Raw genomic sequence first — 14,860 nt, forward strand, 5'->3', positions numbered from 1 at the left:
AAAAAAAAAAAAAAAAAAAAAAAAAATATATATATATATATATATATATATATATATGAAATTCAAAGTTGCTTTTTTCAAATTACCAGTGCTCAGTTTTCTAATTATAAAACTTTGTCATACATTTAATGCAGAGAACTTGGAAAACAAAAACGCAAAGTTAAAATGAAATATAATTCAAACTCCCCAAAGTAACTACTATGAATATTTTGGTATGTGCCCTTCTATTTTTTTATACAGATAACACATTGCACCACAACAGATCCAACAATGAATATACTGAATATACATGAATAGGGAACATTGAACTACAAATGTTATTTTAAAATATAATTTCAATCTACGATTAAAAATATCAAGCAGAGGGCTGGGGGCATAGCTCAGTTGGTAAAGTGCTTGCCTTGCATGCACAAGGCCCTGGGTTCAATCCCCAGCACCACAAAAAAAAAACCAAAAAAAAAAAAACAAGCAAAGTCCAGGCATATTGGCACATCTATAGTCCCAGCAACATGGGAGGCTGCGGCAAGTGGACTAGAAGTGTGAGGCCAACCTCAGCAGTTTAGTGAGGCCCTAAGCAAATCGGCAAGACTTAGTCCCAAATACAAATAAATAAAAAGGGTTAGAGTTATAGCTCATTGGTAGAGCACCACTGAGTCTAATCCCCAGTACCAAAAGAGAAAAAAGGTGGGGATGTGGCTCAGCAGTTAAGCACCCATGGGTTCAACCCTGGGTACAAAAGAAAGAAAAAGACTGAGTAGAGGAGTAGGGCATTGTAGCACATGCCTATAATCCCAGCAATTGGAGAGGCTGAAGCAGGAGGATCACAAGTTCGAGGACAGCAAAATAGAAAATAAAAAGGACTGGGGATGTGGCTCAGTGGTAGAGTTCCCCTGGGTTCAATCCCTATTATCACAAAACAAAAAAACAAGTTGTGAGAATACTAATAAGTTAATTTTATGTGAGTTATTAGCTCTACTTTACACAGAATTTGCCTCTTCAGCTTCTAGAACATGAATTGCCTTGAAGGTGGGAACTATTTACCATATCCATTTTGTTTTGCTTGCAGTTCCATGTGCCCTGGCCTAGCAAGCAATGAAGGTTGGGGATGGAGCTCAGTGACAGAGTACTTGCCTAGCACATGCCTGGCCCTGGTTTGATCCCCAGCACCACCAAAAAAAGTTTCTAGATTTTTAAAAAATGTTCCTTTAAAACATTAACAGAGTACCAAAGGAAAATTTTTGCTTCAAATTTTGCTCCTTTCTTGCCTTAAAACTTTAATGGAAACAGTTTTTTGAACAAAAAGCACTGTTAATACTATGCAGTCATGTTTTTGAAATAATGAAATAAAGAAACAGAAAACAAATGTATCAAATGAAAAATTTACTTTTAGGATAGTCTAAAGAGATGGATTTAAAATTACATATTTAACATACACTGTTCAACCATTAGAAAGAACTAAAGAAAACATCAAGGTTCTTGAGAAACAGCTTTTGCCTTTTACCACCTACATGCCTGACCAAATATTAGTAAGACATTCTACAATTTTTAACTCCCCCAGATCATACACATGGATCTCTCACTTCACTACAAGTTTTGGTACTACTGACACTTCGTTTTTCACACTATGAGCAGCACAGTGTCTTATTCACCTTTCAATTTTCAGTACTGAGCCTAAGTCCTAGTAGTTGCCTAACAAGATGGGAGGGAGGAGTGAATGAACAAAGCACCTCTCAGCAGCTTTGACTCACCATGTTCAATGGCATTCACACGCCTGTTAGTTATCTTAATAGCTTCATCCAGAGTAACAAAGGAAGTCTAAAATAAGAGAACAAATTAGTATTGTAAGCACAAAGTCTTCCTAATAATACCCTGTTCACTTGGCTCTACTCAGACTGTACCTATAGAAAACATTTAGGAAGCTAAAAGACAACTTCTTTTCAACATGCTTTAAAAAACAAAATTTGTGAGAGATTTCCATAGAGCTAACACTATTTCCATGTTATTATAATGTGTTTACTTCAGACTCACCAATATAAAGACAAAAATTACAAAAGCACCAATATAAAGACAAAAATTACAAAAATTAATAACCTAGATATACATTAAGTGGCCACAAAAAGAAAAAAATGGCTTCATGCACAAATCATGTTATATTTGCATTTGAAACTAATATTGACTATGGCTGTTCTCACCAATAGAGTGAAAATGAAACACTACACATACATTTGGTAAATAAGGAAAAGTAGGAACAATTGTGCAGAAGCCACCATTGTAGAAATCAAAACATTAGGGATTTTTTACACAGGATCATAGGCAAAGCATAAAGTACAAAGGGCAGTGTGCTCCTGCACAATCTCTGAATGTCTCCACGAGCATAAGAGAAATCAGACAGGAGTTCTCCAGCTTTGCTGCTACTTACCTGTAACGAAGCTAGTTCCACCAGTAGTTCCACTGCTTTGGCATAATTCCTCTTTAATTTAGCCAACTGTTCCCCACCTCTGGCTAAACCAGTTAGTTCATAACCTGAAAAAACCAGTCAGACAACATTTGCAATTAGAGAGTAAATAATCTCCCATAAAATTCCTAAAAGATAGTTCAGAAAAACACCAAATATGGAAAAACCAATGCTCTTATTTCCTATTAAATGCAAACATAAAGTGCCTATCTCACTTCCCAGATACTGTAGAAGCATCTGCTAAACAGTTTCCCTGAAGGCTTCTAGTCTATTACAGCTAGAGATGAAAACTTTTTTTTTTAATTTTTAATGTTTTTTAGTTGTAGTTGGACACAATACCTTCATTTTATTTATTTTTATGTGTGCTGAGGATTGAACCCAGGGTCCCGCACGTGCTAGGTAAGCACTTTATTGCTGAGCCCCAGCCCTAGCCCCAACTTTTTTTTTTCCCCAGTACTGGGGCTGGGGCTGGCAGAGCCTTGCGTGTGCTAGGCAGACCTCCACTACTAAGCCACACCCCAGCCCTAGAAGAGAAGCTTTTGACCACCCTTCACTTGACTAGCTTGCCGGATTAGCTAACACCCCCTATTCCCTTTGAAACTACACTGCCTGTTGCCCACAGGACAGTATTAGATATGGAAAACGAAAAATCCCAAAATAGTGAAGCCTGGGAAAGGGGAATGAAAAAGAAAGCCATACATTGATGGCTTTCATCTCTTTCAAGATAAATCCTTTTCAGATGCTGGCCACAGGCGAGGAAAAAGGTGCTTCAATTAAACCTAGAATGATAGTCTCTAGGAAACACTAATCTCTTCCAAGATAAATCCTGCCAGGTGCTGGCCACTGACCCCCAAGCAAAAGACCAAATTCCTGAGTGCCCAAACTGACATACTCACTAAATCACCCATAACCTATATAAACCCAGTCCCCTCCTTTGTTCAGTGGCTCATTTTCCACAGGAGAGTGGGTCTATCAGAACCATGACCCCATTCCTGAATAAAGGCTTTTGGCTGTTTTGCGAAGTTTGCATCCAGCCTGGTCTCTTTGTTCTAACAATAGTGGCTCTCCATTAAGAGGGGACTCTCAGAAATGCTCTCTATTTCTGTATATAAGCCATACTTAATATTGCATTATTTCATAATTGAATATATAACACAAACCAATAAGGCACGAGTGCCAAAAGAAAGAATATTGTTTCTAGGGAGAAAAAGCAATTCTACTTCTGGAAGACAAAAAAATGCTACCAAATCAGAAATGGAATGAGTGAGACAAGAACAAAATACTGGAAAGGAGCTATAAAAAAGATTCAGCTGGGCACAGTGGTGCATGACTGTAAATCCAGTGGCTTGGGAGGCTGAGGTAGAAAAATCACAAATTCAAAGCCAGCGTCAGCAATTTAGTGAGACCCTAAGCAACTTAGTGAGAACCTGTCTCAAAATTAAAAAAATGAAAAGGGCTGGGGATACGGCTCAGTGGGGTTAAGCACCCTTGGGTTCAATTCTGGTTTAAAAAAAGATTCAGCATTAAGATTACATCATAGTTGTCCGGGATTGTAGCTCAGTGGTGAGTGCTTGCCTTGCCCATGTGAGGCACTGGGTCTGATCCTCAGCACCACATAAAAGTAAATAAATAAAATAAAAGTATTGTGTTCAACTACAACTAAAAAAGAAAAAGATTACATCATAGCATCTAAGATTTTATTCCACTTTACAAAGAATTATAAACAATGCATTATAGGTATAGCTTTTGCAGAAAGACAACACAGAAATCTAATCAGTGTATTCTTAACAAAAGAAAAGGCTTAATATTTTTTAAATAGCAAATGATTATAAAATTATATATATCTACATTAAAATAAAACATTTTTCAGTACTAGGAATTGAACCTACAAGCCCTCTAACACTGAGCTACATCCCCAGTCCTTTTTATTCTTTTTTATTTTGATTGTGGGCCTCACGAAGTTACCTACACTAGCCTCAAACTTGTGATCCTCCTGCCTCAGCTTCATAAGTAGCTGATTATAGGCACACCCCACTACACCTGGCAAATGAAATATTCTAAGATGCACAATGTTTTCTGACTCCTACCAAAGTACTTTTTTGATTATCTGATTAACTAATGTGACCTTAGCTAATAAGAGAACTTCTAACACTGGAACTTCTGAACTGTAAAACAGTCTGACTAGTATCATTTCCAGGACCAGATTCATTTAAAGAGGAAAGAGGTGACTGGGAATGTAGCTCAGTGGTAGAGTGCTTGCCCACAGGCACAAGGCCCTCAGTTTGATCCCCAGCACCCAAGAAAAAATAAATTAAAAAATAAAGGGGAGGGGCTGCGGATGTGGCTCAAGCGGTAACACACTCGCCTGTCATGCGCAGGGCGCTGGGTTCGATTCTCAGCACCACATAAAATAAAATAAAGATGTTGTATCCACCGAAAACTGAAAAATAAATATTAAAAAGTCCCCCCCCTCTTAAAAAAATAAAAAATAAAAAATAAAAAAATAAAGGGGAAAAAGGTGATCCCAGATACACATATTAAAAAAAAAAAAAAAAAAAAAAGTGTCACACTTACTGTCAGTTCCTTCGTGGTAATGTTCGAATACTGGTAAAGTAACACCTGTTAAATACAGAAGCATTTATAAACATGGTCTTGAAGTACTGTTTCTTAACTACTGTTCCCTATATTTGTTTTTCACCAAATACTCAAAAGTCAAGAGATTAGGCCTAGAATTATAATTGGTTTCAATTAATGAATTCAGAACCTGTCTTCTCAATTCTGAATGATAAGGACCTATGGTTTTAACATGTAAAGTCAGTCAAGTTGTTCTAAGTATAAGAAAAAAATGGCATATCAAGGTATTATTGTACAAATGGTTAATTTTTAAATGTCACCTTTTTTCCTCCAAGGATTCTAAAGAGTTGAAAAGTCACCTGCTACATTGTCTTTCTTCGCTCGAATCTTCACTTGGGCTTTATTTACATTTTGGATAACTGTGGTGCTACAGAAAAAGACAAAGCCTTTATTTAGTTTTATTTTTAGAAATCAATCTACACAGACCCAATGAGTTTGTCTCCACATTAAATGAGACCAAGAATGAGATGTCACAATGAAGTAAGTTTTGGTAATTGTCTTTCTGCCAGAAAAGGGGGAAAATCTGCCATAGGAAGGGCTCAGAGAACAGAGAATGCACAATACTTAAAACATTAGGCATAAGAAATATTCAACGGGTGATTCTAAAGTACATGGATTTTTTGAATTTTCAGTCAGTACGTGGATCTGTGATAGGGGTTCCCATTCTGCTAGTGTAATTTGGAGAAAACTTTCTTTCTTTTAGGTTTGCTATGTAGTTGGTTAAGCTGTGGTTCAAATGTTTTACTCCAACTTCCTTTCAGGTTTTACCTGACTCCCTATCTGGCTCCAACATAAAGTGTTTTCCCCATATCCATTCTAAAGCACACTTACATACTACTGATTTCCTCCCTGAGCTGAAAACTTTCAATGCAAGCTGTTTATCCTACCAGCACTGGCAAACATTATTCTACCACCTCACTTGGCCATAAGGCCTTCAGACTGTAAGGCCTGCCTCCAAGGAAAGCACCTACTTCAGAAGATATAATGTCATTGGGAAAAGAAAACTAAATTTAAAAAATCCTAAAAACAACTTCCACTTGTCCCTCACACACAAGCCATCTTACTTCTGGAAGTATTAAACTGAGAATAACAATGCTTACCTACCTCACAAGGTTATTTGGAGAATCACCAACACTTTCAATTGACACAGACTGTTTGAAAACTACTGTGTATCCTTTTTCTAAATAATGTACTGGGGCTGGGGTTGTGGCTCAGTGGTAGAGTTCTTGCCCAGCATGTTTGAGGCACTGGGTTCAATCCTCAGCACCACATAAATATAAATAAATAAAATAAAGTTAATAAAAATAAAAAAGAATATACTGATATGACAAAAGCCATAAAGCTACTGCTTATTTTAGTACTGGGGAGCGATCCCAGGGGCACTTTACCACTGAGTCACATCCCCAGACCTTTTTATTTTTTGAGACAGGGTCTTTAAGTTGCTCAGGGACTCACTAAATTGCTAAGGCTGGCATCAAATTTGAGATCCTCTTGTCTCAGCCTCCCGAGCCATTGGGATTGCAGGTGTGCATCACCACATCCAGCTAAGCTCCTGCCTTTTAATTAATGGATTCCATTCTCAAAAATTTAGCCTAAATAGAAACAAAAAATATATACCCATGTATTTTCTCTAATATTCAAACACCTGAAAATCAACCCAAAGAACCTGCATCAGGAGAAAAAAATTAGTAAATCATGGTACATCTTGAGAAAGATTGTATAGCCATGTGAAAATAAGGAAAAATTGTTTATGATACCACATTAAATAAAAATGAACTATAAAAATCAAGTATCCTGTGCCTGCAACTACATAAGACACTTGTGGATGGTAACAGTGGTGAGGGGGTTAAGTGTTTCTTCTTATTATTACTAAGTCATTTATTTGTCTTTAATGCTTATACATTTTAAAATTTAGAATGATTTACAATGAAATCACAAACTGAAAGCACTAACTTGTTTTAAACCAGCCTGCTGTGTCATCTTACCTGAAGTCCCCTGCTGTGAACTTGGCCTCAGCTAGTGAAAAGGCAGCTTCTCTCATCACTTCACCCATCAACATTTTAGTCTGGAAAAGTATAAAACCACAGCAGATCGAATCAAGTTTTTTATAAGGAAAAATTATATTAAAGTTAAGTTCCTTTAATAGCTATCCTATTTGATGCTAAGTATGAAATATCAGTAACAAATGTTGATTTGATAATAACAAAACAAATAAAAATTACCAATTTTGAACAGTTTTGGTTATGATCAGTAATACCATTGCAAAACTATGAGTTTTATAATTAAAACATTAGAACACATGCATTAGTAAATACAAAAGTAAATATTTACTGAAGAACTTATCTTGCTCCTAAACATGTACATGTGATTTGCTCTCATTAATCTTTTAAATTCACTACAGTGAATTTAAAAAGAGTCAAAAATCCTAATGCCACACTGATTCTAAAGGACAGCTGGAAAATTTAATGCTTGCATATATATATATGCAATATATATCCAATAATTTTTTTGAAAGAGGAGAAAAATTGGGTCAGATAGGCAGGGAGTTGGCTGACCAAGTAGTAAAAATCTACAGCTACAATAAGGAAATCTAGTATGGAACAGATAAGAAGTAGAACAAAGTGTTTTTATAGGAAAATAAGCCCAGGCTAGGAGTGGCAAAACACACCTTTAATCTGAGAGACAGGAGGCTGAGACAGGAGGATTGAAAGTTCAAGGCCAGGCATGGCAATGTAGTGAGATGCTATCTCAAAATAAAAAAATATAAAGGGCTGGTGGGGGATGTAGCTCAGTGGTAGAAAACCCCTGGGTTCAATCCCCAGTATTGAAAAAAAGGAAAAGAAAGAAAAAAAAGATGCCTAGATATAAATGGGAATTTAGTATAATTAAGCAACCATTCAACTGTTCATCCATTTACAAATGATAAAGATAAATCCCTTACATTGCCCCCCAACCAGAAATAAATAAATAAAATGATCTAGACATTTTAGAAATAGAGTTTAAAAAAAAAAACTATAAGTCAACCATAGTGGTGCACACCTATAGTCCCAGTTACCTAAGAGGCTGAGATAGAAGAAGCACATGAGCCCAGGAGTTTGAGGTTAGTCTGGGTCACTTAATGAGACCCTGTTGCAAAATTTTTAAAAAGTTCTTTATTTCCTGGCTGTCCTAAGCTGAGCAGCATTCCTCTGCCATTATGTTCTGTCTCACCTCTTGGACCAGAGCTCCAAAAGTGGACTGAAACCTCTGAAATCAGTAGATGATATCAATCACTCTACTTGGACTATGCCTTTTTTTTATTCTGACCTCTCAGATCTGCTGTTGAAAACCTTAGTTCACCACATATATTCCTATTCACTATAATGAGCTCCACTGAGCAGAGAAAGACATGTAGGTGGCCAAATGAATGCTCAGACCCAGCATGTGAATGCCTGATTCACAGCCTCATTTAAAGAGGTCAGGAAAAAATAAGGAAACCAAGACTGAGAAAACTGAAAATGTGACATGGCATCCTGGATTGGATCTGGGTCAAAAACAGGACATTAAAGAAAATCTGGTGAAATCCTAGTTAATAGTAATATACTGATGTTGGTTTCCTAGATTTCACAAACATATCCAGAAATATGACATTAAAGGAAACTGAAAGTGAGTGAGGGATATATGGGAATTCTCTGCACTGTCCTTGAAACTTTTCTATAAATCTAAAATGATTACAAAATAAAATGTGTACCTAAAAAAATAAGCAAAAAGGGCTGAGTATATTGTTCAGTGGTAAAGCACACCAGGGTTTACTCCCCTGTACCACAAAAATAACATTTTTTAAAAAGGGCCAGGAATGTAGCTTAGTGGTAGAGCACTTGCCTAGGATGCCCTGGGTTCAGACCCCTGTACCTTAAAAAAAAAACAGAGGTAAGGTTAAATTCCATTATCCATGCAATGAAACACCATGAAGCTATTATAAAGAATGAGAGAGCTGGAGTTACAGCTCAGTGGTAGAACACTTGCTTCACATGTGTGGGGCAGTGGGTTCAATTCTCAGCACCACATATAAATAAATGAATAAAATAAAGGTCCGTCAACAACTAAAAAAAAGAAGAAGAAGAAGAAGAATGAGACAGATTTTTATGTATTGATGTAGAAAGCTGTCCACGTTCTGCCATCATGGGGCAGGGGAGAGAAGGGAGCAGACCAGGAAATATTATGGGATTTTATATATGTATATAACCTCTGCATGTGTGGTAATTTTTGTACACGCTACCAAATAGGTGACATAGGGATGAAAGACCATAAACCAGTGTCAAGAAAAACTACCTCTGGAAAACAAAGAAAGGATTATTGTGGGGAAAGGAAAGATATAAGAGAACCTTTTCTTTTTAAAATATATAATTCTGTATTCACTTATCGTTCACCCAAAAAGTACTGATTAAAACTTACTATACGCCAACACTATTCTAGGCATTAGAAATACAGTGCTGAAAAGTCTCTGAAACTTATATCGTCTAATGGGGCAAAACAAAGAAGAAAATGCTATGTAGTAGTACATATTACAATACAAATAAAATACAAAGTTGTGACAGTAGTAAAAATGGTGGTTACATCAGATTGTGTAATCAACAATGACCTCTCTGAAGAGACTGGAATGGCCAGGTGAGCCACTCCTAAAGAGCATTTTAGGGAGAAGAAAAAGTTGATAGGCCCTGGAGGACATCAGAAAGAATGCTCCAAATGAGGTCAGAGAGGCAGGCAGGAGGCAGATCAGATCAAGTGAGGCTTTGTGGCTTTGCAGGCATATTAAGGAGTTTGGATTTCATTAAGTGAACTACCCAAAACTAAAATCTATATGTATGTATGCTAGCATTTCTCTAGTATTACACTTGTCATAATGGTGTTTTTACTTTTGAAGGAAAAAAATTTAATTAAAATAACTAAAAATTAAGTGCTAAGGATATATCTCAGAGGTAGAGTTGTGCTCAGCATACACAAGGCCCTGGGTTCAAATTCCAATTCCAAAAAAGAAAAAAAGAAATAATAAAATGCCAAGGTCCATGCTAGATTTTCCTTAGATGTTTATAAAATAAATACTGCTTAAGCAAAGTTCACTCTACCTCTATGATCTTCTTCAGGATCTGTCGGAATCGAAGAGTTAGGGCATCAGATTTTTTCTTCAGGAGGTTTCGGCCTGTTTGTGCTCCTTTTAAACGAGCCTTCATGATGGTCTGTGCCCTACAGAAATTACAAACAAAAACATTCATTGTTTTTGCTTCAAAGACATAAAATACCTCTGTAACATAGTGTTAAAATTATCCTTTATTCTTTTGCTATAATGAGAGAAAATATAAAATTTGTAGCTGAGAAGTTTAATTTGTTTCTCAATACTAGAAATTTCTACCCTTATTGTTCCATAAAAGTTTATTTACTTACAACAGAAACAATTCTATAATCAATATCTGGAGTATTTATTAAATCATAATATGCCCTATCAGGAAATTTATTTTATGATGACAGCATAGTTCAAATACTTACTTAACTTGTTATATTTAATAATGTTTCAATTTCCATGGAGATTGAAATATTCTGTTCACCAACACAAATCAAAATTTGGGTGCTGATTACTTCAGTAGTAGAGCACTTGCCAAGCATGTATGTGGCCCTGGGTTCAACCCCCAGCACCCCAAAGAAAAATTTGCAATGCAATTAACCTCAAGACCAACAATTCCACTTCGAGGAACTTATCCTAGAGATTTATTCCCACATGTATACAAAAACACATCTAAAATTAAGGATGAGTACTCCATCCTTATTTGTAATAGCAAAAGAATGAAAATTAAGGCTCAAGCAGGGTGCAGTGTCACATGCCTGTAATCCCAGCTACTAGGAAGGCTGAGACAGCAGGATCACAAGTTCAAGGCCAGTCTAAACAGCTTAAGGAGACCTATCTCAAAATAAAAACTAAAAAAAAGGGATTGGGAGTATATAGTTCAGTGGTAGAACATCCTTGGGTTCAATCCCCAGTACCATTTTTTAAAAAGGCTCAACCTAGGACACTGTACCCCAACCACTGCCACACTGCCTCATCTTAATACTCTCTCAACCTCCTCACCCCTCAACCCCCCCATCCCACACCCCCACACCCCTTCATGGTACTAGGGATTGAACTAGGGTCTCGCTAGGAAGGTGCTCTACCACTAAGCTGCACTCTCTCAGTTCTGCCCCACATTAAAGATGTCTAGTAGCAGCAAATAACAGTTCTTGCCTTGCAAAGCAGTTAGCAGTGGCTGACTTTGCCCTGATTGGCCTCAAGAGGTCTAATCAAGTGAAGCTGGTTCAGTTTCCAGCCTGAACAGGAGCTATCCACACTAATGTGTGCATTTAATATACAGTATTGTTTACACTACATACCAGAATTGGGGCTGAAAGGACTTGGATCAAATTTTGGTAAAATCCTAGTACTGAAGATTCCAATAAGTTTAGAGTGTACAGGTAAACTGGTTGATAATTTTTTTTTGGTGGTGGTGGTGGGGGGGTGTTAATTGGGAATTTGACCCAGGGACAGACTACATATCCTCAGCCCTTTTCATTTTTTGAGACAGGGTCTCACCAAGTTGCTTAGGGCATCAGTAAATTGCTGAGGCTGGCAATTTGAACTTATAATCCTCCTATCTCAGTGTCCAAACTGCTGGGATTACAGATGTACACCACAGTGTCTGCCTACAATTTTAATAATAATTTAATATTCTGCTAATTTATTATTATTTTTAGTATCCTGCTAGATGATGGCATCTCAATGAAAGGGGCAAATTTTAATTTCAGAAGACTCTATGAATGACCCACCCAAGCACTTAGAGCTAATATGCAAAAGAACCTGGATTTGCCTGACTTCTGTTGACTCCAAATCTTTCATGTCTCTTTTGCTTCCACTCTAAACTTTTGTTTTCTTCGGTGCATAAGTGAGTAAAAGCAGCATTTCAGAGGATATATCATGAGTGGACTGTTGATGAAACAGAAGTCGCCAGTGCATTTTCTAGCCGAGGACTTTTTTTTAAATATTTTTTAGTTGTCAATGAACCTTTATTTATTTATTTTTTATTTATATGCGGTGCTGAGAATCAAATCCAGTGCCTCACACGTGCTAGGCAAGCACTCTACCACTGAGCCACAACCCCAGCCCTAGCCTAGGACTTTTAAAACCTGTTCTTTTACATATTTCAGAACTGCTCAGGCCTACCAAAAAAAAAAAAAATGACCTTCAGCTAGGACAATGACTTTGTTTTCAGCTGAATCAAAGACATCTGACTACATGACAAAGAACTGCTGTCAAGCCTTGGGGAAAATATTTACTTCCTGCAACTGATTTTCCTCTCAACTCACAAGTTGAGTGCTCCCAAATAGCAGTTTCCACCTTCACAAACCTATCATTTTTCTTGTCTAAGCCCAAAGTCCATTTGTGCTTCTCTAGACTCAAAAAAATTCAAAAGTAAAAACAAAAACATGTTATCATTCTGACTACTGAAAAGAAAAGACATTAGCTAAAACAATGGGGAAAGATTTTATTCAGGAACCACTGTGTCACGTAAGGGAAAGCACTGGGCTACATTTTGATTTGTGTAGAAGTAACTGGGCTTGTTAAAAAAGAAAATGAGGGAGTGGGCCTTGACTGCGAGAAGTGAAAAAATAACAAAGCTTTGGTCAGTGTAAATGCAATTAGGCCTGGTGTGTCTGTTAGCTGGCAATTATGGAAGTTAGGGTTCTATCCTGCCACAGAGACTGGGAGACAGAGACCTTATCCTTCCCAATGATTAAATTTCAAAAGTACTCTCAGATCCTTCAGAGGGACACTTCTTAAAGGTTTACAGAAAAACTCTTTTCAGTAAATGCTCTAAGAAAGGGAAGTCATGGCTGTATTGATCAGGAGTTGGATAGAACAAATATTTAATTCTCCTAGCAGCTTTCAGCTTTTTCAGGCAAGCATTTTATTTTGTAATTTTTGTAGTGCTGGAGATGGAACCCAGAGCTTCATGCATGCTAGCCAAGTGCTCTGCCACTGAGCTATACCCCATGACCATATTTTAATGGGAATCTGAGGTCATCCTAGGACATGGCCTTATGCTGCTCCAAGCCACTGTTGTTTCTCAGTGCAGAGATTTGGATGGAGTTGCGGAGTTACCCCAAGGGAGTACTATCCTTATCTGTTTCACAGGATAGGCTTTTCTCCACAACTAGCTCTTTTCCTGCCTAGTACAATCAACCATTAGGAAGTCAGTTGAGTGAAAGTAAAGAGCAAATTTACAACTCTTTCATTTCATTAAGAGCTATAGTGACACTGGCAGAGACAGAAGTTTAGAGTCTGAAAATAACTGTTTAAGAGTCCTCATATACTGTAAGAAAAATTACAAGATGAGGAAAAACACCCCATAGGACAGGATAATGCAGAGATCTAAGTATCAGAATCAAAACTTATTTTCTGCTTCCTCGATGACAAAAAAGAAAGAAGAGAGCACAAACAAGAACAATATTTATTCTCACAAGTTGTTAAGCACATTTGTGAAAACTTTAAAACTTTCATTACAGCTGGCCAACGATGTGACAAGGATTTCAGGGCAATAGAAAAGGCAGTACAGGACTGAACAGATTTCAAAGCATGGGTTGGTTCTCTGTAGATTCTTTATGGACGATTTAATCAAGATGCTCTCTCATCCTAGATAAAGCCCCCAGGCTGATGGGAAAGAACGATATGTAGTAAACAAATATCCTCTTAACAATGTGATGAGCAGTCTTAACAGAGGTCTAAAAGGGTGCAGTGGTGATAGCAAGAGGACTGCCTCAGAAACGCAGAGATACCGTCCCACCGCCGCTGACACTTCAGGATCTTGGAAAATGAGTAAGGGAATCCAAGATTGAATCTGACGTCCAAGCTAGGGCGACTCGAATCAATCCCCACTTTGACTAAGGGACTTTCTATATGTTTCCCGTGGCGGTAAACGTCCCTTCTCATTAACAAACCCCCTCGACTTTTCCGTCGCGCCGCTAAACGGTGATCTCTGTGAAGGCAGAGATGGCAACATTTGACTTATATAAATCCAGTGCGTGGCTCAACAACCGTAAGGGGAATAAACGACTCGACTAACGAATAAAGACTGCGGACCTCCACAGAAGCCAGCAGGTCTGGCGCCTTTTCCTATCTCCCTGTCCTGTCTGGTTCACCCAGGAGAATCCTGGGTTCAAGACAAGACCCTGGAAGAGAGCTCAGGATAGGCCGGGAAACTAGGAACCTCACTGGTGGTCCAGGGTACGGAGGGATCACGCTCCATGCAGGCGTTCCTGAACCTGAGAGCGCCACTCCTCTCGTTCTTTTACTTACATTCGCGAGGGAAAGATTTCGATCCGGTCTTTGCCCGACATTCTGACGATGACTGTTCGGCTCGGATCCCCGGCCGGGCAAACGAGGGTGCAAGAGCTCCAGTACTGGCCGCCACCGTCTCTTCCTCTACTGGAGTCAACGTTTGTGTCACATGACCCCTCGCGTTGCTAAGAGGTAGCAGGGATACCCATTTTTCACTTCCGCTTCCAGTTGTCAGAGACGTCATGCAGTGGGCTGGACACAGACGATGCCCGTATGTGAAGGCGCGCGCACCGCGGAATTCCGGTTCGACTCCCAGCCCCTCCCCTTCCAGCTCCCTGGCTGCTGAGCAAATCGCTGCACGTGCTGAGCGAAAAAAGAGAACACCTCTTCTCTTCCTCCATCTTTCGTCTCTAGTCACAGCGCCATCTCAT

General features: G+C 38.2%; 1 protein-coding gene across 1 annotated transcript in view; it reads right to left on the reverse strand.

Annotated features, from left to right (window-relative positions):
- Positions 1-14,716, reverse strand: part of Atp6v1d (ATPase H+ transporting V1 subunit D) — a 17,405-nt gene extending 2,689 nt beyond the window's left edge. Inside the window, exons 1-7 of the mRNA XM_015490307.1 lie at positions 14,448-14,716; positions 10,195-10,312; positions 7,075-7,154; positions 5,389-5,456; positions 5,030-5,074; positions 2,420-2,523; positions 1,749-1,815 (exon numbers count right to left, since the gene is read on the reverse strand). Coding sequence (XP_015345793.1) covers positions 1,749-1,815; positions 2,420-2,523; positions 5,030-5,074; positions 5,389-5,456; positions 7,075-7,154; positions 10,195-10,312; positions 14,448-14,488 — 523 coding nt within the window. The 5' untranslated portion in view covers positions 14,489-14,716. The remainder of the gene's footprint in view (positions 1-1,748; positions 1,816-2,419; positions 2,524-5,029; positions 5,075-5,388; positions 5,457-7,074; positions 7,155-10,194; positions 10,313-14,447) is intronic.
- Between the last annotated feature and the right edge of the window lie 144 nt (positions 14,717-14,860).

This window comes from Marmota marmota, unplaced genomic scaffold, assembly GCF_001458135.2.
Source record: "Marmota marmota marmota unplaced genomic scaffold, marMar, whole genome shotgun sequence".
NCBI classification, from domain to species: domain Eukaryota; kingdom Metazoa; phylum Chordata; class Mammalia; order Rodentia; family Sciuridae; genus Marmota; species Marmota marmota.